Genomic DNA, 26,337 nt, shown 5'->3' with positions numbered 1-26,337 from the left:
TTGCATGACTTGGGGACAACTTTATTTTAGCGTGTTGTTTCAACAGTTTCTTGCTTCAACTTGTAACATTCCAAGGCTAAACAAAACATACATCATTTGGAATCAGACTTGGTCAGTTTTCAGTCTGTAAAACAAACATGGATTTAGTCTTGTGAGAGTTCATATAAAAGAGGGACTCTCAGGAAAATTGGTGGAGAAGCCTGGGAGCATATATGGAATCTTATTCAAGGTTTCCAGATGGTTTAATTTTGGTGTGAAGAGCAGTGTTTGAGAGAGTGAGTGAGTTTAGTTTTATGCCTCTTTCAGCAATATTCCAGCAATATCATGGCAGGTGACACCAAAAACAGGCTTCACACATTTTGCCCATGTAGGGAATCAAATTGAGTTTTCATGAACTCGAGCGAATGCTTTTACCACTAGACTACCCCACCACCCAAGCAGTACTTGAACAGGGGACACCTGAAAACAGACTTTGCCTTCTTTACCTATGTGGGAATCAAACCCATGACTTTTTGTTGCAAGCAATCACTTTAACCACTAGGCTACCCCACTGCTCCTGAACAGGTTACTGACACAGTGTCTGTCAGTGAGACTGGTTTAAGAGCCCTATGAACAGCTTTAATTTACATCACATCACATTCATCTGTGTGAAAGCCATCATGGTGGTGTATGTCTGGGAAAGACCATGGTTACATTTGGGGAACTGAAATTCAATGGTACTGTTCTGTCAAGCCAACAATTCTATTCAGCTGTAAACTGCAATTTATGATTATAAGGATACGAGTTGCAATGCCTGTGATGACCATTGACAAATTATGACAGGCAAGTCCCCATGGTTTAAAGTTCCTCAGTATTAATCAAGAAACAGCTGTAATCAAAATATTGATATTGCCTCTGATGCATGTATTATCCTAAGAACAGACTTACATAGCATGCCCAGATGCTGTTCTAAACACTTCAGTATAATCAATGCTGCTATGACTCAAATGCAGTATTAACTGAATATACAGTCAGGACAAGTAAATAATACAAGAACATGACCATGATGAATGACAAGTGTCAACATGGTGAAAATGACTGATGTCTCGACACTATGGTATAAACACTGGAAAATATGATAATCAACAAAATCTACAGCACTACTAAGGATGGCCTGCAGCCATTCTCACACCCAAATTTTTGACTACTCAGCAGTTTTGATGTCGTCAAAACCTCAGCACAAAACAATGCGCAGATTGCATGCTAAATCATAAGTAACATAAAACAAAGAATAAATTATAAATAAAGAGAATAGACAAGAGAAAATACATGTGAACATTACATTAAAATAATGTATGAAGCAATGACAGGTTTCATGCAGGCCATTCATTGGCAATATTTGATTCTTTGTGATCGCAATGTACATGATTCAAGTGACATGTTGTAACACATTTCTCACATCCTGTCTTCTGTAAATGATCATCATATTATGATTTTAATACATCGCCCATGACTGTCCACCATTAGAAAAAATAGCTGAAATATGCTCAGAATGAGAACATATCAAAATTGTCTTTCTAACAGTTTCCACACAAACACACATAGCTGCAATTACATTTTGAAATTTAAAACATATCAATGCCCTTGTCACTTTGACAAATATATCCGATAAGGTTGTCTCCATTGTCCATACCTCAGTGTCATGAATTATCTCCCCTTGAGCTTCATCTTCTTCAGTTCTGTGATAATGTACGTAACATGGAACACGGCAGTCAATAAATACATGTGTCATACCACAATGTATGTCCCAAGTAACAAGATCCTGTAATTCCGGCAGTGTCAACATCATGATGTTGCACCCTCACGACTTCCATTCGTTGTAACTAGAATCACGGTTCGTGAGCTCTACAACACACAGCATCACTGACGAGGCTGATAAAGGGGTCCTGCCACCTTGTGTCTCACTGATAAACTGCAGCTACTACCACAGCCCACCATTACCAATATAGAATTCATAGCTACAGTGATTCTTCATCCACTCAGTTCCAACTGACAGACTGCAAAGAAATCAGCCTCCAGATTTCTGATCCTCTGTATGTTGTCTATCACAAGGTCTCCCACTTTGCTATGAGTTATGTGGGTGAGGGTTCAGAAAGAAATCTTTTCTCACCATCCTGTATATCACAGAAACATGCTGCCAGCTCATTGATTCCTGTAACTAACATTGTTTGAGTCTTGGCAGTGACTGACAGAAAACATCAACAACACACCACATCAGAAGTAGGCATCGATAATCTGGTGTATAGACTGTGTGACAGTGTAGTCCAGAGGTTTCACTTCCTCCATGTTGTGTGAGTCTCTTATGTGGTTCCATCGCTGTAGAATGTTGCTATAGTGTAAAGCCAGCTGTTGTTTACCTACATTGTGGTACAAGCGCAGCAGCCCACGGTAGTCGTATTCCAAACCACTGTAGCCCTCACCGAATAGTTTCTGACCTACAAGCATAGAAAACATCCAGTTAGCTGCAAACAATCTGGACTGTGATTACAATATTGACTTACTGAGTGGGTATCATTACTAATGAATATTTCACCTGGCAAATCTCATGCCTAAAACAGAAATAATCCCAAAGAATACATAAATGAGTAGAAAGGCAAGTGTTTATCAAATCACTGCAAACAGAAAAATTCAACAGTATCAGTGTCCACTAGTAATACTCAGTAATTTGGGTTTAACACCAGTGTAAACTAAATTTCGGTTTACTGCTCATTATACATGGGACTACACTCTCTAAGTTATTACAGATTCCAGTACTGGGATCCAAACTCGCACTGAATCATAAGCCAGCCAAAGCAGGCCATATATCCTGCTCAACCACCTAGACTTCCACAAAAATTGAAGTTGGACAACTGGTAGCAAGATCACGTACATTCTGTACCTCTCAACCAAGAGTAAACTGGCATGGCTCCTATGTCTGAAAGCTACTACTTCATAATGCCTTTAAGAAAGTGGCCAAGTGTAAGTAATATTTGGGACACACTTTCTCATTGAAGTAGTCCAATTCTTGTACTTTTTGGTGTTGAGTCCCTACCGATAACTTGGTGGAAACATTACTCATAGGTTAAATGAATAAATCAATGTAAACTCACAAATTGAGAGTAACAATAACCATGCACAGTTGTGTCACTTTTTATCAAACAGTTCCTACCTATTGCTATTGAACGTAGATAAAGTTTTTCTGCCTCATCAAATTTCTCCATATCATAGTTGTACAATGAGGCAAGATGTCCGACAGACAGAGCCACTTCGTAATCCTCAGGCCCTAGCAGTCGTTCTTTGATCTCTATCGCCTTCAAATGCATCTCTTCAGCTTCCTGCAACACCACAACATGACAAGTGTTGGTAAACACTGGCAAGAAATAGACTAAAAATGAATTTGACTAGTTTAGCAGCTACTTGATTTTGCCTCCCCTGAATGGCTAGGTGTATGCACATGTGAACGTCAACTCTTGCATATCCACAGATGTCAGTTGCAGGTCTGATCATTCAATCGCTCCACTTGAGCTTGCATTGAGTCCCATAGAGCAGCAACCGGGCTACTGGATATTCACATCATCACTACTCCATGACCGTGACTATGTTCATCTTGCTAACAGGTTAAAGAAACTATGCACGATACTATACTTGAATACCATACCTCCGAAGATTTGGATAACTTAGAAAATATTGAATTATCAGTGAATGACCAATTATTTTTTGACATACTTAAAATGAATATAAGAACTAAAACTGTAGGGTATTCAATTAAGCAAAAAAACAAAATGAAAAAGAAGAGAAAATGCTGGAAAGTGAAATATATGAAATGGAAGCCAGATTTTCAATATTGATTAGTGAGTGAGTGAGTGAGTTAATGTTTAACGTCACATCGGCAATATCTCAGCCATATCGTGACGAGAACATTTAAATTAAATATATGCATATGGAAAAATCTGTCAACGGAGGACAGTAAAACAACTAGCATATCACAGTTTTAAGTAAAACTAGTATGGAAAGTTAAAACTAATAGCACTATTTAGACAATACATAATAAAAACAGACTATAGATCGCCAACAACTGAAGGTAGATCACCACACTAGGGACCATGGGGACTTACAGTACCTTTGCTACCTGCATGGACCCTAGTTGGATTTACATCATCCCCTCAGCTGCTGGCGATTGTACGAAAGGTTAGCCAAAATTAAAACAACATGAATACTACGATTAAAAACCTGGCAGACTTAAATTTACTGTGAATGTTTGTGGACTTACGTACCCTCTCAGGAGGACAATAATTTTACAATACTTCAACCCCCTTTGAGGGTACAGCCACCAACAATTCAAGTTACTAATTCAAACTACCAATCATTAAAATACATCTATTTACAGAAACATACTATTCAAAATTCACCCAAAAAATCAATTTCTTTTAAAAAACCTATAATAAAATGAGAATTAACGTTGGTAAAAAGATCCTTCATTGTTTTAACTGTAAAATATTTATCCCTTGTGATGGAGAATTCAACACAGTCAAGCAGAATATGCTTGACCGTGACTCTCTCATCACAAGGGATGCAAAATCGAGGATCCTCACCTTTCAACAGGTATGCATGAGTATATCTAGTGTGGCCAACACGACATCGTCGTAGTATGACCTCTTCAAATCTGGATTGACAACCCAAGTGGGTATAACCAATGTAAGGTTTTATCTCATGTAATTTATTTATACCCACTTGGGTGTCCCACTTCTTTTGCATCAGATCACGGATGTAAGATCTAATGGTGGCTTTGTAATCACTGTAGGGAATAAGAAGCGGTGTCACAGATTTGTTGAGTGCTGCCTTGGCAGCAAGATCGGCCATTGTGTTCCCTGAAATGCCTACATGGCTGGGTAACCAACAGAAGACGATGTCGTATTGGCCAGTAGCAAGATTATTATACAATTCAATAATGTCAATTAAAAGTGGATGTTTACATGATAAATTTTTAATCGCCTGGAGACAAGAAAGAGAGTCTGAATAGATTATATATTGTTTACGTTTAGGGTGTCTTTGAATATATTTGAGAGCTGTTAATATGGCGTTAGCTTCAGCTGTAAAAATAGAACTACTAACTGGTAATCTAGAAGATATTGTTCTGGATCCAATGACAGTGGCACAAGCCACAGCGCCACCATCCTTGGACCCATCTGTAAATAAGGATTTATAATTGCTATATTTATGTTTTAATTGATTATATTTTTGCTTATATTGTAATTCATTAGTCTCTGATTTTTTAAATGTGGTCAATGTTAGGTCTACTTGAGGCCTGACCAACTGCCAGGGAGTAGAAGAAAGAAGACGGGAGGGAGCTATGTTTTCCAGCTGAATCCCAGCAGCAGAAAGAAAAGGTGTAATTCTATGTCCCAGAGGCGGGACAAGAGAAGACTTTTTGTTGTATAAATCCTCATAAAGGGGATTGAAAACACAGTTATATGCAGGGTTAGAATGATTAGAGTATAATTTAGTAATGTATTGTAAAGCTAACTTTATACGGCGCTGCTCAAGAGAAGGTTCATCAGCTTCAACATAGAGACTGTCAATAGGTGAAGTTCTAAAAGATCCAAGACAAAGTCTCAGACCTTGATGATGGACAGGATCAAGAAGTTTAAGATTGCTTTTGCAGGCTCCCCCGTAAACGATTGAGCCATAATCAAGTTTAGAACGAACTAGTGATCGATAGAGATGGAGAAGGGTAGCTTGATCCCCTCCCCATTTTGAATTTGAAACAACTTTCAACAAGTCAAGTGCTTTCAGGCATTTAGTTTTAAGTGATTTAATATGTGGTAAAAAAGTTAAATGTGAATCAAAGATTAGACCCAAGAACTTGGCTTCCTTCACAACTTTAATGGGCGTCCCATCTAGAGACAGTTCAGGATCTTTATGGGGTTTATATCTACGACAAAAATGTATGCAGTTAGTTTTCGATTTAGAAAATTTGAAGCCGTTTTCAAGACACCATTTATTTATTTTGTTTAAACAAAGCTGCAGTTGCCGTTCAATGGTATGCATATTTTTCCCACGACAAGAAATATTAAAATCATCCACAAATAACGATCCATCAATTGAATCGTTTAAAACTTTTGATAAACTATTTATCTTGATGCTAAAAAGTGTGACAGACAGAATACTGCCTTGTGGAACACCCTGATCCTGATTGTAATGATCAGACAGGGTAGAACCCACTCGAACTTGAAACTGTCTGTTATTTAAAAAGTTGGCAATAAATTGAGGCAAATGACCTCGCAAGCCGAAGTCATGTAAATCTCTTAAAATACCATATTTCCAGGTTGTGTCATATGCCTTCTCAAGATCAAAAAAGATAGACACAGCATGTTGATTATTAATCAGTGCATTTTTAACAAATGATTCCAGTCGCACTAAGTGATCGACAGTACTTCTGTTTTTACGGAAACCACACTGTATATCAGTTATAAGGTTATTTGTTTCCAAGTACCAAACAAGTCGATTATTTATCATGCGTTCCATGGTCTTGCAAACACAGCTAGTTAACGAAATCGGACGATAATTGGATGGATCGGTATAATCACGTCCAGGTTTAGGTATGGGTACTACTATGGCGTCACGCCATGATGAAGGAAAGTTACCCGATGTCCAAATATCATCAAAAATATTTAGGAGAGTTTCTAGGCAGGATTCTGGTAAGTGCTTCAGGAGTTGATAATGTATGTTATCAGCTCCTGTAGCAGTATCATGAGCTTGATCAAGAGCAGTATGGAGCTCATGAATAGAAAAAGTTTCATTATAATCTTCCCCATTATCTGAGTTGAAATTAATAGTTTTCTTTTCTTGTTGTTTTTGATACTGCTGGAATTTAGGTAAATAATTAGAAGAGGAAGAGTGTTTAGCAAGGGTTTCACCCAGTTTATTTGCGATATCTGATTTATCGGTAAGTACTTGATCTCCATGTTTAAGATGATTGACAGTAGATTTAGTACCTTTACCTTTAAGTTTCTGGACCATATTCCATACCTTGGACATGGGTGTCCGAGAATTTATTTTAGATACATAATTTTGCCAAGATTGGCGTTTGTTCTGTTTAAAAGTACGCCGTGCTTTAGCATTTAAAATTTTAAATTTATTCAAATTATGCACCATAGGATGGCGACGGAAATAATGTTCTGCTTTTTTCCTTGCCTTCCTAGCTTGTTTGCATTCATCGTTGAACCATGGTTTTCTTATGTGTGGAACTGCAGAGGACTTTGGTATACACTCATCAGCTATGGAGTTCAATTCATCATCACATTTAATAGCATCAGGAACGTCAGTAAAACGTTCAGGTTTAAGCTTTTCAGCACACAGTGTTTCATATAAAGTCCAGTTAGCCTCTTTAAAATTCCGTCTTGATGATGGAGGAACATCGGATGGGGTTACAGCTTTTAATATAGTAGGAAAATGGTCACTTCCACAGAGGTCATCATGGACTGACCATTCGAATTCATTAAGTAGTTCTGAATTTGTGAGTGACAGGTCAAGAGCAGAATAGGTCCCTGTCCCAGGGTGTAAATACATATTGGAGCCATCATTATAAATACATAAATTGTTGTCAGAACAGAAGTCCTCCAACAACTTACCTTTAGCGTTTATATTTACACTACCCCAGAGAGGGTTGTGCCCATTTAAATCTCCCATTATAATACAGGGCTTCGGGAGTTGGTCATAGAGAGCTTGCAGATCAGTTTTGGCAAACGTCGAAGACGGCGAAATATACAGCGAGCATAGCGTAAACGCTACATGTAAAGTAATTCTCACAGCAACAGCCTGCATATTAGTATTAAGTGATACAGGGCTTTGAATAACGTTTTGTCTGACTAGAACGGATGACCCGCCACCTCTATCACCCGGAGGTGAAAAAGAATGATATGCATTAAAATGGCGAAGGTCAAATGCATCTGTCTGTTTTAAATATGTCTCTTGGAGACATAACGCTGAAGGTGTGAAATCTTGGACTAATAGCTGTAATTCATGTAAATTAGTCCTCAAACCTCTGCAGTTCCATTGTACAATATTGTTGGAATAAACTATCTTTTGGGGGGATTTTTTGGGGATCTACCCCGCACTCTTTTGGAGGGTGACAAGCCCTAGAATGGACGTTTTCAGAAACGTCCATATCTTCAAGATACCCATATTTATTAAACAATTGAATTTTATTTTGTGACCCCTTAGGAGCTCTGCCACTTTGTTGCTTTGAAGCATCAGACTTAGGTTTGGGTTTAGTTTTAACAATTTGTTGTCTATCAGCTGTTGAATGAGACTCAGAGCGTGACTGTGAAGATGACTTATGATCAGAGGACTCTGATGTAGTAGGAAGTGATTCCTCAGTCTGGGATGATATAGCAGGGTATAACACCTGTGGGGAGTCGGAACTGACCCAAGTCAAGGTAGTTTGGCATCCTGTGGATGATTTTGTTATTTTAGAGTTGGATTCAGATGATGATTTTGCTACTGTAGCATAACTTTCTAGAAGGTCAGATCTCTTCACCAGTTTCTTTGCCTCAGAAAAAGAGATATTTTGGGTGAACTTTATTTTGTTAATCGCCATTTGCTCTTTCCATATTGGACACTGTTTTGACGAAGATGAATGGTCGCCAGAGCAGTTAGTGCATTTTTTAAAGTCACTGTCACAATCTTCTGTTGTGTGTGTCTTCTCACCACAGTGAGCACACACAACAGACAATGTGCAGGTAGATACACCGTGTCCATATTTCTGACATTTAAAACACCTGAGCGGGTTGGGGATGTAGGTTTCAACTTGGATATTGCAGTAACCCGCCTTTACTGATTTGGGAGCATTTGGCAATGAAAAAGAAAACAGATAGGTATTTGTTTGGATTGTTTCATTGTTTTTTCGGGTGGAAAAGCGCTTCACATACAGCACACCTTGATCCTTCATTTCGCATGCTATATCAAGCTCGGACATGTCAGCAAACAACCGATCACGATCTCTGACGATACCTTTACTTGTGTTCAAGGTCTTGTGAGCAGAGACCGTGACCGGAATGCCCACAAAAGATTCAATGTTCATCAGATTGGTTGTCTGCTGTTTCTTGCCACACTCTATTAGTAATGCACCCGAACGCAAGCGTCTAATGTTCTTGACATCCCCAGCAATACCTTGAATGCCCTTAGATACTGCGAAAGGGTTCAACTTCAATGGTGTCTTGTCCGGAGTCTCAATAACGAGGAAACGTGGCCAATACTCAATCGATAGAGACGGTCTATGAGAAGTATCAACGGGATCAATTTCAAGTGGACGTTTGGTTTTTTGGGGGGGTATTTCATAAGCCATGATTGGTGTCATATGATTCATCATCCGAGCTCCCCACCCACCATGGAGTATCACAAGGACAATGCTAAAGCAAGCGGGCCTCCAGCTTGCAGCACCAAGGATACCCGGATGATATACTCCAGCAGAAGAATTAAGAGATTAATAATTCTACCAGATTGGCCCATGAGCCACCGCCTTCTGGCATAGGACTCTAGGCAAATTACAGAACAACATACTTCAAATTCAAAATGTTTTAGATTATATAGTCAAGTCCAAATTTACAACGATTCCAAATGATATATGTGCATTGATAAATATAATAATGCCCCATGCACAGGGCTTGGCATGACCAGCCGATTGGTCGAACCGGGCCTATTCGACCACCCGTCTAGGCGAAGTCAGGGCCGAAGTGGTGTATTGAGCAACAGGAACACGGTTGCAAGCTCCTATTGCTCTCAACCACCAGGATCCCCTCCTCCGCCGACACAGGGCTGCAACCCACGGCAAACGGGTTGGTGGACCAAATATCCTCCCGGGTCCACTACGGGGATGTCGGCGAGCTCTTGGCGTTACCCAGCACCCACCACGAGGAGGTGGCTCGCCACGGGTGCCTTTTATTAGTGATTATTTTCATAGTCAAGTAGATCTTTAACTTTGAGAGGTAGAATTATGATTATCAAATCACAGATTATCCCCCTTTTCACACACCTTTATATGGCACTTCCCAACCCATCTCCATGTTTCTTTAAACGTTTGAATACCACGCTTTTCAAGTTTACTTGGGGCGGCAAATGTGACAAAATAAAAAGAAATATCTTAATAAGTGATTATGAAAAGAGGGGTTTGAAAATTATACAAACCTGTAGAGGTTATGAATTCTTTGAAGAATGTCCTCCTTGGGGTACATATATAGCATTAAAATGTTCATTTAAAATGCCTACGACAGTTGTAACAATATTGAATAAATATTTTACAAAACAAAAAACTCATTTTTGTCTTGTGAGACCATCCCTACAGGGCCTCTACCTGGGCCCCTTAACAGCCAAGAGCAGGTAACTCTCGTCGTGTATCTCATACCTCACTTTTCATGAATGTGGGGAGGTGGGTGGCCGTACCCCAAGGAGGACATTCTTCAAAGAATTCATAACCTCTACAGGTTTGTATAATTCTTTTTCAGAAGAAGTCCTCCTTGGGGTACATATATAGCATAAGACAGACTCCCAATGAACGTGAGTCAGGAGCAGCATTCTGTCTGCTAATGTGTACCCTGCACACACTCTCATACACTGCCGAAGCTGCGAGAGATAGAGAAATACACTTACCCAATCACCAAACCGCTGATGTCAATCACGCAGGGGCGTGGTAAATATAGGGTCGAAAGAGCAAATCGACAACGAACCCCAAAGGTGATGGACATATGACAACACCTCATGCCATACACTGTCATTATTCCCCCAAACCAGCAAAGTAGTGCCAGGAATAACAGTGCAAAGGTGAATAAGAGCACATGTCAACGCTAAAGTGAAAAACCGTCTATAGGTAGTTCTTTTTTTTTTTTTTTAAAAAATACCACCACCAGAGGGTACCCGTCACCAATAAAAAAGAATGGTTTCATGAAAACCCATCACCAGGAACATTTCATGTTAAACAAAATCAAGATCTCATAAGCTCATTCAGCTAGGGGAATCACGACTCTGCCCACTGGTGAGAACTGTATGGCAAAACCGAGCATGTTCACGTGAACGTTTGTCCAGCTGGTAGCTGGGATTAACACAAGCTTGGTGAATACCCTCGGAGCCGTAGCGATGCCGAAGGGAAGCACCTGAAACTGATAGCATACCCCGTCGAAGGAAAACTGCAGGTACTTCCTGAACTCGGGATGCATCGGGACATGCAGGTACGCGTCCTTGAGGTCGATGGACGTAAGCCAGTCACCTCTTTCTACAGATGAGATCACCAACCGTAGTGTCTCCATCTTGAATGACGGTACCTGCAGCATACTGTTCAGACCTTTTAGATTGAGAATCGGCCTGAACCATCCGTCCTTTTTGGTGACCAGGAAATAAGTGGAATACAATCCCTCTTGTTCCTGACCCCCCGGAACCACCTCGATTGCCGCCTTGTCCAGTAAAGACTGGAACTCGGTGCGGAGAACCTCAGCTTTCTCCAGAACTACTGGCACGGATCCTGGAAAAAGGAGGTGGGTCTCTCTTCCACTGTGGTAAGTGGCCATCCCTGAGTGTGGATAGGACCCAGGGGTTGGAGGTTACCTTTTCCCATTCCCACAGGAAGTGAGAAAGGTGGCCACCCACAGGGAGGTTTGGCAGGAGACAATGAATACCCGACTTCGGCAGTACTCTGACTGCTTGGTTCGGGTTCACTTGCAAGGGCTCTGGAGGATGACTTACTGGAAAGCCGGGGAAGACTTCCCGTTCCTCGGAAAAGGCTGCTGGGGCGTCGCAGCCTTGCCCTTGCCCTTGCCCTTGCCCCTACCCTTACCCTTACCCTTCCGCGCCTGCAAGGGCTGTGCCCACTTAGCAGAGTCCTTGGCCGGAGCCGGGGGGAAAGCAGAGGTAAGCACCGAGGGCCGTGCACAACATGTGTGAGGCTGTTCTAGCAAGGGCTAGAATCCTGTGCCAGATGAGACCGCACCTCCGTAAGTTGCTGTGCGAATGTAGGAGAAGTACACTCCTCCTCAACACCGCCGCCGTCCACAAGCTGACGCTGCAACACCGAGGTGTAAGCAGCGCGTATTGTCACCTTAAGACATGGAGCTGCGTTACGGTACTGCTCCTCAAACGAATGGTATGCCGATTTGAAGGCAGTAACGTAAGACGTAAATGGTGGTAGGCGCCGCCCTTGTCTAGCCGAGGCTAAAGAGCGGCCCGACGAACCCCCCAGGGTGACCGATGCATAGATACAGTAGTCGACCACTGGAGGGTTATACAAGCTGAGATCACCCGGTCTAGTTCCGGTAAAACAAAACGCGACTGCTCACTTGTGAGAAGAGGGTTAACAACCTCTGCCAAAATGGACGGGAGGATGCGAAGCCGAGAATCCGCCACCTTGGCTGGGGCCAATGCCTCACCCGGTAGATGGAACTCCTCGGGGTCAGGTGTCGGAAGCTATGCGTTCCTGAACCTGCCTCAATGAAGCACCGAGCGAAAAGGAAAACTCGCTCGGCCCATCCCGGTCCTCCCCTTCCTCCATGATCTCCTCGACGCGACCCCCCATGAACGACACCTCAGATCTTTCATCTAAGGATAGCTCCGGGGGATCGGTCGGGAGAACATCTGTAAGAAAGAGAGGCCCCAGCAGAGCTGAATGGCCCGAAGCTATGGACTCGCTAGGTGGCGGATCGCCGGCAACGCTCCCATAGCCGTAGGAATGGAACCCACATGACCGACACTGGCGACCTTGGAGTGGATGGTAACCAACGCTGAAGTCGGTACCTGCACAGTCCCTAGGGAAATCCCCACACCTACGCCATAGGCGTGGCTGGGGATTCCCATGAAAGCCGAATTCGGAGACCACAGCCACCACTCAAAGTTCCATTTAATGAATGAAAAAGAGTTTTTGTTTTGTAAAATATTTATTCAATATTGTTACAACTGTCGTAGGCATTTTAAATGGCCATTTTAATGCTATATATCTACCCCTAAGAGGACTTCTTCTGAAAAAAGAATGATAAATATTATATCATTCTTTCGGGGATATCGATCTCTAACTTTGAAAGAGAAAAACTTTTACCTTACGCCAGAAATGTTAAAAATTTGTTTTGGAGAGATGTTGTAGTATGCTACACATGTTCTAATAAAACACAGACTGAATGCATTAGAGACTTTTTATGTCTACCAATCTTGAATTTTATACCATGTACTGATATAGGTCTGCTTGCTGCATGGTATAAAAAAGGAATGAAAACTAAGCAAGATACTGGTGATGTGAAACCTTTTTTTACTTTCTAAAGTGGCATTTAAACTTCATGAAACATATCTCCTATATTTCAGATTTTTTAAGTATATACCTGAACAGTATCTTGATCTTGCTAAGGCAATACCTCATTATGATGAATTATCCGATACTGACTGTCCTATTATTAAACAAATATGTAACTCAGCTGACAATATCATTGGATAATCTTCAAATCAAGTGGGAATCTAAGCTTGATGCTGTTTTATCAGACACTTATCTTGCTGACTGTTTTACAATAATAAACGCTGTCACCATTTTTCAACACAAAATAATGAACAGAATAAGTCTCAAGTGAAGTCATTTCTTTGTAGAATAGGAATTAATCAGGATGACCTTTGCACTCTATGTGGCAGAGAAATAGAAACACTAGAGCACTTATTCTCTATATGTGAGAAAACTAAACATTTCATCTCTCAGTTAGTAAACTGGTACAATTTGAAGACTGGCACTCGTTTCAAAATTGCTGTTACAAAGTTTTTACTGGGGGACCCTGAGGCAAGTGTATTAGGAAACCACATTTTTATCATTACCAAGCAATACATCAATGAAACAAGACATGCCCCTGCAGAATTAAATTTCAATCAACTTTTCCATATAACATCACTATCATTTGAAAATACATATTATATCATGATGATTCCATGACAGAACAATACAAACTGCTTCATTTTTTTCGAATCAGACTGAAATGAGGATCATTTACAAGAATTGGCTTGTCCTCACAGAACATTGCGTTGGCTTTTAAAGTAACTGGGTTTTTATTTTATTAAAGCAAAAGCAATGTTGTACAAGTATTCGTTTGAACACAAACAAATTACAGACTATGAATTACAATGTACAACATACAGAATTTATAACATGAGGAGGAAAGGAGGGTTAGGCAAAGAGAGGTAGGAAAGATGAGAGAGTGCAGAATGGGAAAACTCACAATATCAATATGTTGGTTTAATCATTTTGAAAAAGACATACAGTCAGGCCGAGTAAGTTCGGACCCCGACAATCTGATTCCTGCGATATCCAAAAAATAACTAGTTGTAACCAATCTTGATTACTACGTAAACTTATTACCTGTTGATTCAATAATCCGCTGCTCCACTCTCCATATCCAGACGTTAATCAGCAGTAACAGGTTAGCTAATTACACACAGTTTTGCTTCACTACTCGGGCTGTACATCAAAAAGGTTCGGATAATCCCTTCACCCCGTGCGCCCCATTCATGTGGTAATTGTTAAGTGACACTTCCGAGATGAACATGTCATTAGTTTGTGATTTTGATCAATTAGAAGGTCTCACTTTTGGTTAGTTTGAGTAATGCCTGTCATGCTTATTTGCTGTATAAAACACAGATCGTGTCAAAATTGAGATCAGCTGCACATGACGCTTGTCAGTCATAATGGCAAGTCCCGCCCCTAAGCGTAAAAGATGTGAAATTACTGCTGCACGAAAGAGAGAAAACCCTAAAGCCAGTTTCAATCTTATGTGTAAACACTGTGGTCAAGAATTCGGACATTCTATCGGCAAGCGTACAATTTCGGACATCGGATATGTTTTGTGATTGGCTACGATCATTCGACAGACAGATGCAATCACATGGTTGACATGTGATCTTACTTTGTGACAATGCTGCCAGTCACAAGAGTGCCATAAACGCTTAATCTCCGAGAAGCACTTCGATTTGTGAAAACTGCCTGGTCCGAAGTAAAAAGCTCCACCATTCAGAACTGTTATCGTCATGTAAATTTCTTTCACAAGTGAGTTTTGTTACATGTATGTATAATCTATCCAGACATGATTGCATGCATTGATTAGTTGTTATATGAATATTCAAGTTGTTGTCTACAAACTGTAATAAAGCCTTTTGAAACTTGTATACGTTCGTATATGTTTTTGAATTGCCATGTCAAAGGGAAGTAACTCTACTGTAGTTGTGTTCATAAAAGTTTGTTTCAGTAGTCCGTACGTTTCACTATCCGAACGTTTTTGATGAGAAACAGAAGTGTCTGGATTAACGCGGCCTGACTGTAAATATTTTCTTTGGAAATCTGGGTGATGTTCACGGAAAATATATTTTTCTAAATGATAGTGATGTTTTATGGAATAGAAGGATTGATCGAAATTTAATTCCGCAGTGGCATATCTTGTTTTATTGATGCATTGCTTGGTAATGAAGGCAGTCTGAAAACGTTTGAATACTCGAGAAGATCCATGTTACCACTGGTCTTCAACAAATCATGCTTGTCGCCTTGAAAGAGCCACAAATAAGATCTCGTGATCAGACTCACAGTCTTGGTTGACACATACCACCATATCCCAGTTGTGTAGATCAATGCTCTTGTTGTTGATCACTTGATTCTCTGGTCCAGAGTCAATTATTTACAGGAAGTAGCCATACAGCTGCAATATTCCTGAGTACAGCATTAGACAGCAAACCCTCCCTCCCCACAAAACATTTGAGTCTACATAGGAGAATTCAGTGATTGATAATATGAACAAATAACACACTTTCAAATGATAAGGAACCAATGAGCGTACAATCCATTAAGTTGCTGCTGACAACACGCACAGATCACTTGCACCGATATATGCATCCACTCACCTTGTATCTGTGCATGGACTGATACAGTCTGCCAAGGTTGCCATAGTGTTTGGCCGTCTGGACATTGTTCTCCCCGAAGGCCTTCTTGGCCAGTTCTAGGGACTGAAGGTGAAGGTCCTGGGCCTCATGCAGTAGCTGGTCCTCCATCTTCTTGTTATGGCTGTCAATGGCTATCTCCTCCAGGATAAGAGCTGACAAAAAAACATATATGATGTCTTGTGGACATTTAACACAAAAACATATTTTCAATGTGAACCTTTTTAAGGCATATATGTGCTCAAGAACTTACAATGTCCCATACCTCACTTCTTACCAAGAAGAAAGCAAGGTCAGGTTTGATAATTAATTGAAAAATGGAACAAGACAGTTACTTTTCAAATCCACCTCAGAATCAATTATGGTGCCAATAGAGTCATCCACACGTATCTCTGTAATGACAAATACCAGGCAGGGAAACAACACGTAGCAGAGAAACAACTCCTGAGGACAATATACTGATCTAATAATACTAACCTTTGACTCTTTTTGAAGAGGAAAGTAATAAATGATCTACTGGAAGAATATTGCACAAAATTTCTATCGCCTTTTCTGCATGATCCCTGCAAAAAAGGAAAACTGCACAATTACACAGTACACTTGAAGAGATTATAAATTTCACATCACTGTATCAACTCACTTCAACTCAAGGAACAATACACCTTTTTTTCACAACTGTGATTTAAAAAAAGATCAACTCAAAATCTAAAAGGGTTCCACTCATGGGCAACTGAAATTATATATATAGTGAAAAGGAGCATGACTACTAAACATGCTAAAGGGACCCTAATTAAAGCAAGCCAGGGAGACAAAGGCTGCACATACCCTAGCACTTGCTGTGTTACCCGTAAAACAATGGTTAACAGGTGACAGCTGGGATGTGTTTGAGTGGAGTGTTTTCGTGAATATAATCTAAACATGCAGAAATCTGTACAAAGTGTCTGTATTAAGGGTAAAGCTGTGCTATATGAGCTACTGAGGTCAATGAAACCCCTAGGCAATCTATCTTATGAGCTGTATTTTAAAATATTCGATACGAAGATAAAACCTATTTGTGTGTATGGTGCAGAATTGTGGGGCTACCAGAAGTTTCATGTTTTAGAACGAATACAAATAACAGCCTGCAAAAGATTCTTGGGAGTTCCAAATAATACACCAAATGCAATGGTTACTGGTGATTGTGGAAGATTCCCAGTCCATGTAGAAACGTTTACTAGATGCATTAGATATTGGTTATCACTACTCCACATGTCAGATAATAGACTTCCCAAAAAAGCTTACAATATGTTTTTGTTTAGATATACAGAAAAGAGTTAGCTGGGTATCGTTTATTAGAGAATCACTATTCAAGCTGGGTTTTGGATATGCATGGATTTACCAAGAGGTTGGCCATTGCTAACTATTTTTGAATATGATAAAGATGAGGCTTAAAGATGTCTCCATACAAGAGCGGCATTCAGTTTTAACCGATAGTACTAGATACGACAATTATTCTTTATATAAACACAATATGTTCCCAGAAAAATATGTTACAAATTTTCAACTTTCAGCTATGAGGCCATACTTAGCTTTACTAAGAATTGGAGGCGCCCAATTACAGGTATATATAGGATGTAGAAATAACATACCTAAAGAGGATAGGATTTGAAAACTTTGTAACTTAAATGAAAAGGAAGATGAATTCCTTGTTATTTTAAAATGCTCACTGTATAATGAAATTAGACAACAATATATTCCTCAGAAATACATCAAGAATTGCAATCTTATGTCTGATTGACACTTATGTCTGATTGTAAAAGTGAAACTGTGTGGAACTTATGTAAATTTTGTAAACATGCCATTTCCATTAGATACGAAAAGATGAAAGAGCAAATGTAAACTATATATGCCAAGTGTGTTATATTTCCATTTCAAACGTATATATGTATGACACAATGTTTATTTGTATATGGGCCTGTGGCCGTGAATACAATAAACTGAATTGAATTGAATTGTAAACTAGAAACATCTCAAACATATTCCACTCAGGAAGGAACCAAAATCGTGAAATGCTCAGAATGACCAGTCTAAGTAAACTTACTCTAACAAACCCTAGTAGAAGGTTGCATAAGGTAACCTTAGAGTGACCTATGAACGTCCAATCAAACGCGAGAAGGACGAACGGGTTTAACTAATCAGATAACAGCTACTACGACCATCCAATCAATAGAGAGACGGTTAAATAGATTTAACCAATCAGACGGCTACTAGTTAGGGATTGGAGGGACTTTCAAAATATTCAGGTCACTGACACAGATCTCTCCACAAACAAATATTCACAGTTATCTGACCTGCAGTTTATACGATTTGGGGTTTCTGTTGACATGGTTACCATTAGCGAAAATATCCGCAAAATGACATACTTGAATATTCCAAAAACACTATTTTCAGTGACTATTTACTACCCGTTGTCATGGTTGTAATGTGCGCTCTGTGCATCACCCAGAAGCGAATGTACGCTAAATAGCATTCAGAATCGTTCGGGAATGAACCTTTCCGAGAATAATATGTTCAAAAGGTATATGCGAATGCCCACTTTCGTGATTTGGTAAGCTGTGTTCTGATTGGTCAATCTCAAAGGTTACCTGACGCGACCTCCCATTAAGGTTTTGTTACACTCAGTAGTGGAGTGTAACGAAAAGTACTGCGGCTAAGTTTACTTAGAGTTAGACTGTCAGAATGACATTCCTGCATTAAATTTTACTTTTTGTAATCCCAGTAATGGTAAATGGTAAACATGAATTACAGCTATACTCACTTGGCCTTCTGGAATCTGCCTGAACTGTACTGCTCCACATACGATGCATATGCTAGGTCTTCATGGGCAATGGCCACATACAGATTATTACCTCCAAACACAGCCTGACGGATGTCCAGGGCAATCTAGCCACAAAAAAAACACATATATCAAATGTCATAAATCTTTGCAAGTGAATGAAGTTGTCCAGAAATAAAGAAATAACACCATTACCAGTATTATATTGATTTCTGAGATAGCATTCAAGATGAGCATGCAGACAAGCAAGACAACCATTGGGTAAGAACATGTTCAAAGGGGAACCAGTGCTTCTACTAGAGGTGACATGGCAGGTGAGGGGTCCTAATCCTAGTGACCTTACATTACCACAAATGCACAAGAACCTTCACAGAGATACAAACATACAAATTGCTGTCATGATCAGTGCACCTTGTTTGTTTGTTGTTTAATGCCACTATATTGTTGCCATCTCTAAATAGTCTTTATGTGTCCACCATGTTGGTGAGCAAATGAAAATAGTGCATGAAAAGAGATTTAATTAGCAGCAGAAAATCAGAGACCTGATTATACACAGCTGATAATTCACCAATCATAAAGTATTATTAAAGTAATAGTAGAATGTTTGTAGGGAGAATTTCAGTTACATTATAGTGTATTTTCTTGTTGGTTTGTTTTCAATGACACATTCAGCAATATTCTAGCTATATGGCAGTGGCTTGAAAATATTCAAGTCGGGACCAGACTATCCAGTGTTCAACATCATGAGCACTGATGAAATAGCAGGTAGTGAAACTGTAAGTCTTTGTAACATGGTGGATCATGGATGATTCACAAATGCTGATAAAGAAAAAAATTGTGAGAAAGATTCTCGTTAAAAAAAATAAAATAAAAGACAGATAATTTACTGCAGGCCACCAGGGCCTGCTAATACTTACAACTTCCGGCCTGATACAATAACAACCAGCACTGGGTTGGTGATTATTTCAAATGCTGGGTCATACTCATAGGTTTACATGTGTCCCACTAACACTAACTCTGGAAATAAATTCAACACAAGAAACAGCTCTTACCTGGTATACACACACAGACCCTGGTATTGAATCTACATTGAGGAGATAAAACCCATAGTCCAGAAGAGCATCAGAATACTTCGGGTGATGGCTTCCAAAATGCTCCCTGGAAAATTAAAAGAACATTTTTTTAATTATGGAAAAACACGACTAAAGTTACATGCCAAAGAACAGTCTCTAATGGCCATACCATACCAACTAGGTGATACACATGCCGATGCTGACATGTTTCAATATTCTTGTCACAATGTGGGAATGACATCATACTAGAAAGTGCTGAATACCACACTGCCTTTTGAAAGTTGTTAAATGTAATGAATGGTACACTAACAAAGCTGAAATAAACAAAGGGGATAGTTCAATGTACATACAACTGGATTACAGCAACATATGCAAGGATTTGGTGTTGATACCAAAACCATTTTCAAGCAAGCAATCTACACCAAAATAATGCATTTATTGTGAAAAAGATGTTATATCCATGTAACTAACCCCCTTGTTCGTCACATCAACATTTCATGACACTCAAGGGAGTAAAAATTGAAATACTTGTACTTCATGGGGTGGAATTCCATCAGGGATTTGCACGCACATGTAGTCAAAGTAACTGAACCACTCTGCTTTCATGCAGAGGAAACATAAGAACTCAAACACTCACTGTGCAATGTCAGTGTGACACACACGCTGATGAAATAACATCTACATAGGACTCCAGCTAATTGTACTGGTACACTGTAGTACATCAGAAATGTTACTAGAGAGCAGAATGTACAAGTTACCTTGCATATGCAACTGCTTGTTTGATAAGCACTTCCGCCTTTTCAAACTCTCTCTTTACAACACATGCCTTGGAACACTGCCGTAACACATCCACCACAGCCTGGGACACAAACAGGGAGACATATATACTGATATATATATGTACATGATATATATATACAGAACATAAAATATGTTGCAAAGAATCACTTCGAAAAGACACAGCAGGGTTAAACATGACTCAGAAATGATCATCCTATACGCACAAATGGCGCAATGCACAAACATATTATCCCAATGGATGCACTGTAATACTTGTTGTACCAAATTCCTGACAAGATATGTAACACTCCTGCAATGAAACCAAATCAATTACAAAAGCAGTTACATATCATTTCATTACTATCAGAACCATCATGTTTCCTGTAAAAGTCAAAATTTAAAATAAAAATACTAACTTTATCAAAACTAGGATAATAATGCCAGTTATGTGCCCATTGCTTAATTATAACAACAAACTTTTTATTATTTCCTATAAAACAGTGCTATTTGGGGCAGCAAAACTGAAAAAAAAACTGGACTTGGAAAAGCAATTCCAACATGTCAGTCAGTTAATATTACTCCATTAAAGATTACTGATGATATATGTATGCTTACCTTATGAGACAAAGAGGGAGCTAGTTCATGCAGAGCAAGTGTACAATACTTGTAAGCCTGGAAATGAAATGCACAGTCAAACGACAATGTTGATACACATATGGCAACATTGATCAGAGATTTTCTCAGCCACATAAAGTGTTGAGCCATTATCAGCTGAAGATAAAATAACACTGAAGCAGTGACACATACAGTCAAATACTGATGAGTCGAATCACTGGGAAGCAAGTAGTAAATTTGACTTTTCAATGTATTTGCGACGTAGGTATGTCTATAATGGTAGATTATATGGTCGGGACTGCAAGGACCTTTGGGCTTTGCATAACATTCAGGACACTGGCGTTTGACTCATTGGGATCTGACTGTATATATGCAAGTGCTTTACATAGACACAAGAAACATGACTCTTTCATCAAATGTTTTATCATCACATGTGTATTCTTTTGTAGAGTAAGGAATTGTTATTATTCTCCCAGTTGCAAACAAGGAGAAGAACCGAAGTTTAGATTTGTTTAATCTTTTTTAAATGTTTAACACTCCACTCAGTGACGTTCCAGCTATGACGCCAGTCTGTAAATGATTGAGTCTGGACCAGACAATCCAGTGATAAACAGCATGAGCACCAATCGGGATGCAGTCACATGTATCAACCAATCCAGCCTCTTACAATAAGCATGGGTTCCTGAAGACCAATTTCACCTGGATCTTCACAGGAGGCATTAAAGAAGCCTTGTGGTAATAATATACCTTGATCCTGAATGCTTCCGTTCAGTTCCCAATACAGATACAATGTGTGAAACCCATTACTAAAATTCCCAAACAAGATATTTCTTGACATGCAAATTTACAGAAAGCAGCATTAAACCACTCGCTCGACACATAACCATTACTGACCTCATCATACTGACTTTCAGCAAATAGCAAAGCACAGCATTCTGTGTAGAGAGCCGACTTGCTGACTGTTATTCCATGCTGGGCCAGTATCTCCATCAGTCGGAATGCTTCCCTGCATGTCTGGTCTGCCTCTCTGTACTTACAGTTGGCATTCTGTACATGCAATAATCTGTAACAACAGAAAACATTACCTGACACCACAGACTTAGTATTTACTACAACAGTCCTTCTGAGCTAAGCAACTTCAGGGGTCCCATCACCCGACGCCTGGGACAAGTCAGTTTTCATGTCAGGCAATCAAATACTGGTATCTTACTTGTCAGTGGACTACTAGATAATTTCCACTTATGGTTTCAAACTGCAAATAATCTTGGATTTCATTTCATCTGTATATAATGTAGCTATTAAATTTCACAATAATAACAAAGAAGAGCAACGGTTCTTTGAAATATATCACTCTTCGATAAATAGTCCAGAAAACATTAACATCAAACTTTGTGTCATAAAATCAAGGCTAGTGGAAAATTAGTCAGGACAAGAATTTTTTAACCCTGGACTTTAAAGTTCGGGGATCAATCTTTACACTTGCTTGTCATCCCAATGTGATTGTTGTTTATATGGGCAAACAAGACATTAAATGTACCAGGCCAATGGACTTCAAATTTAACAGAAATGTTCTTATCAGTCAAAATCTATTCTGTGAATGAACATGAAAAATCATTGAAATGCTGGGATTGGCAAAGGCAGAGGCCATGGGCCATTTTGCACATTAGAATAAAAAATGGCCCATTAGAATTTTGAAGTTTACTATTCATACAAGGGCAGTGGTCCATTCTAAATTCAGAATATCACTGATAATCCAGAAAATGACCCATTGTCAAAGTTCTCTATTTTAATCCCTGATTAATGTGAAAAGTTTCTACATAAAAAGCACCATGAAAAGTTATCCTGTTTGTTTATGGTCCTGGCCATTCAAAAAATAGCAGTACATCACATCCTGGTCAATTGTTCATATTCAGAGGAAGTGGAGTGGAAGTGTCAAACAACCAAAATTAGTATTTTCCCATATCTGACTGTTGACTTTGTCACTTGGAATGAATGCATGAATGTGACCTTGAGCATTTAGAAGGAATGTCGTATGATCTTTTCAATTGAAACCCAGAACTGTGGTTAATGTCAAAAGAATTGTTTAAGAAACATATTTCTTGCACTAGTTTTCATTGCAGATGATTGGCTTATCAGTGTTTAGAAACCCAAGGCTAGTACTCAGTGCTAGTAGTAGTTATTAGTTTAGTATAACATTATTTCAAAGATTTACAACATGCTTGTATAAGCAGTAGTAGGAACACACATATACAGTAGCATGGTAAACAAGTTTAACATGTTCAAGGATAACTCGAAAAATGGTGCCACAAGTTACTTGAGCATCTATGAGATCGAAAATGAGCGTCACACATTATTCGCACATGGAGAATCGAACCCAAGTCTACAGGGGACAAGTGACCACACAACTACCCCATCACTCCATACATAAACAAGAAACTGTTATTCTGTTGCAACAAACCTGACACTGCATTCAAGGGCTCTACATAGACTGCCAGTATCAGTCTCTGCCTGACACACTTCTGCACATGCTTTGTACACACGTTCACTGTCTTGAAACCAGCCTGCATCACTGAGAAAACCACCTGAAAGCAGAAAATATCAGTGACTAACAATAGAGAACATGATGACAACATTGGTGAAAACACAGAGTTGATCTTAACATATTCTTTATTTCATTTTGACATGAAATGTAAAACCATGAGCGGGGTTAAATGCTGGTCTGAACAATATTTCAGTGACATGATGGTGTGCCAGTTCGATGAGGGAGGAAAGTTTTTGGTTTGCTGTTTAACACCAACTTAGTAATACTGAAGCTATATGGTAGCAGTCTGAATGTATCCGAGTCTGGAGTGGACTGGACAATCCAGTAACAAATGCCCTGGGCATCGATCTAAGCAACTGAGATATGATTATGTGTGTCAACCAAGCCAAGGAGTCTGACTACCCAATCCCGTTAGACGCCTCTGACCATGGGTTGCTGAAGATCAATTGTAACCCATAACTTCATGCACGCAAGAGGAAAGACTAAAAGGGTAATCTGGTCATCTACTACTTATCAACTTAATGAAACATACAAATGTGTGTATGGTGCAAACATCAGAAAATAACCATGGTGAACTTTGAGATCTAACCCATGATTTCAGATTTCCCGCACCATGTGGCATGTCTAAAGAGACACAACTCATAGACAACTAGCCCACTAATTCTGTTAACGACCAGTGATATTAATGGTGAAGCTGTTCCCTAAAACAGAGGAAATGATGAGGTCAGGTGGTAAAGATGTGACCAGATATTTGAACAGCCATTTTGATATTTCTACAAACATGTGGTCAACAACTTTTATTTAGATCTCAACCCAACCGTTATCATTTGATATTTGGTAGTGTACGTGAAGCCTGACTAAATACAAATAGACAGCATAAACAAACTTACCTAAGTTAAATCCAAGCTGTAGATATCTTATTTTAGTGTATTGATCTTTCTTCATTATTTCTGACAAACGGACAACAAAAGAATCAGCCAGTATTCCTGATGCCCGTAAACCATGATCCATCAAAGCTTGAAAACAGTGGTGTAGTAGGTGCCTGTAAAACAAGGAGAAAACCTACAGTAAAAAGGCAAAATCATTTGATTTGGGACTCGCCTCCAATCTTACATACACATGGTTCAAAGGGGGTACCTGGTGCCAATGTTTGAGGTTTGTGACAAGGACACCATAAATTATATTCCCCATCAATACAAGAAAATGTATTTTCCATCAGTCACGCTGGGACAAAGAAAAAAATCCCACAGAAATTTACAGGGTGAACCATGAGTACTGGAGACACTTTTCTGTTTCTAATGCGGATCTGCAGGCTTTCTAACCAAAAGAAGACTTGATAAGTGGCAAGTGTATTTAGCAGGGATTGGGAAACAGAACTTTGACAATGGGCCATGTCCAAGATTTTTACTATTAGCCATTTCCTGACTTTAGAATGGGACACTCCCCTTGTTTCAATAGTAAACTTCAAAATTCTTTTAATGGGCTATTTTTTCATTCTAATGTGCAAAATGGCTCATGGCCCCTGCCTTTCCCAATCCCTGGTTTAGTGACTAGGAGTTGATTCAATACATGTGATGCAATCATGGTGATATTTATGTGCAGCAGAGGAAGACTAAGCATACGTCACTGACTGATTTCAAGTACCAAGGTCAATCTGCATTCATACCTGTGCTGGTCATTGCTCACAATCTGCAGGTTGATCCTCAAAGCTCAGTAATCGATTATTGAACGATTTTAATCGTAAACCAAACCACAGAACTTACATGGAAAAAAGGATACACAATCATATTTATTCATAAACAGACACTAATTAACACTGAAATCAAGTATACTTCCTGTTGCATTGCAGTATACTATTTCATTTATAAAAAATATGAAAACAATGATACAAACCTTTTGTCATTGACCTTTAAAACTTTGGCAAATGTATCTAAATCGCTGAACTCCATTCCCAACTGACATAGCCTCCCCTTACTGTAGAGCTGAAAAATATAAGTTATACAGTTACATCAATCAAACTGCATCATAGCTAGTATCTAAATGCAGTTATAGTGTACCTGTTGGTGTTAGACCATTGGACAAAATTGTGTTAATGTTACTGCCATTAAACTGTAAGTAATCAAGTAGTGTTACTCAGTGACTGTCTACTTCTCTTGCATTACTAGTTACGAACTGCGATCTTGGTAATCGGGAGCTTTGAAGGTTCTTATGCTAACTCTGCGTTAACGAGAGATGTCGATGTAATTCACGAATCGGATAGTATCTGAATAAACATTTAACAAACTGGCTCATAGTTGATGAATGAGTTGACTTTAACTGACACCTGATACCAGGAAATTCAGGTAGGAAACTGAATGTGCGCTCCCACTTTACAGTTTATATTTACCAAAATATGCCTTACCTTATAATAAATATCAAACTGCACATTTTCTGGTAGAACCTTTAAATCCCTTCTGCCCCTTGGATATGAAGCTACGATAGCTGAAACGGCTGTGTTATACAACGAATCAGGTACCCAATGCAACGCACAGGCAGACGCCATGATGGATACCTTGACCAGT

General features: G+C 39.3%; 1 protein-coding gene across 1 annotated transcript; it reads right to left on the bottom strand.

The window, feature by feature from the left end:
• Positions 1-26,337, bottom strand: LOC137255866 (amyloid protein-binding protein 2-like). Its single transcript, XM_067793447.1, has 13 exons — positions 26,178-26,337; positions 25,670-25,758; positions 24,667-24,818; positions 23,693-23,816; positions 22,129-22,297; positions 21,235-21,291; positions 20,598-20,698; positions 19,819-19,924; positions 18,749-18,873; positions 16,429-16,514; positions 15,916-16,106; positions 3,188-3,353; positions 1-2,474 (listed from the first exon to the last, which is right to left on the bottom strand). Exons 1-13 carry the CDS (start codon positions 26,316-26,318, stop codon positions 2,254-2,256), a joined length of 1,728 nt encoding a protein of 575 aa, XP_067649548.1. The 5' UTR covers positions 26,319-26,337; the 3' UTR covers positions 1-2,253.

Source organism: Haliotis asinina, chromosome 1, assembly GCF_037392515.1.
Source record: "Haliotis asinina isolate JCU_RB_2024 chromosome 1, JCU_Hal_asi_v2, whole genome shotgun sequence".
NCBI lineage: Eukaryota > Metazoa > Mollusca > Gastropoda > Lepetellida > Haliotidae > Haliotis > Haliotis asinina.
This window is presented reverse-complemented; position numbering and strand designations above follow the sequence as displayed.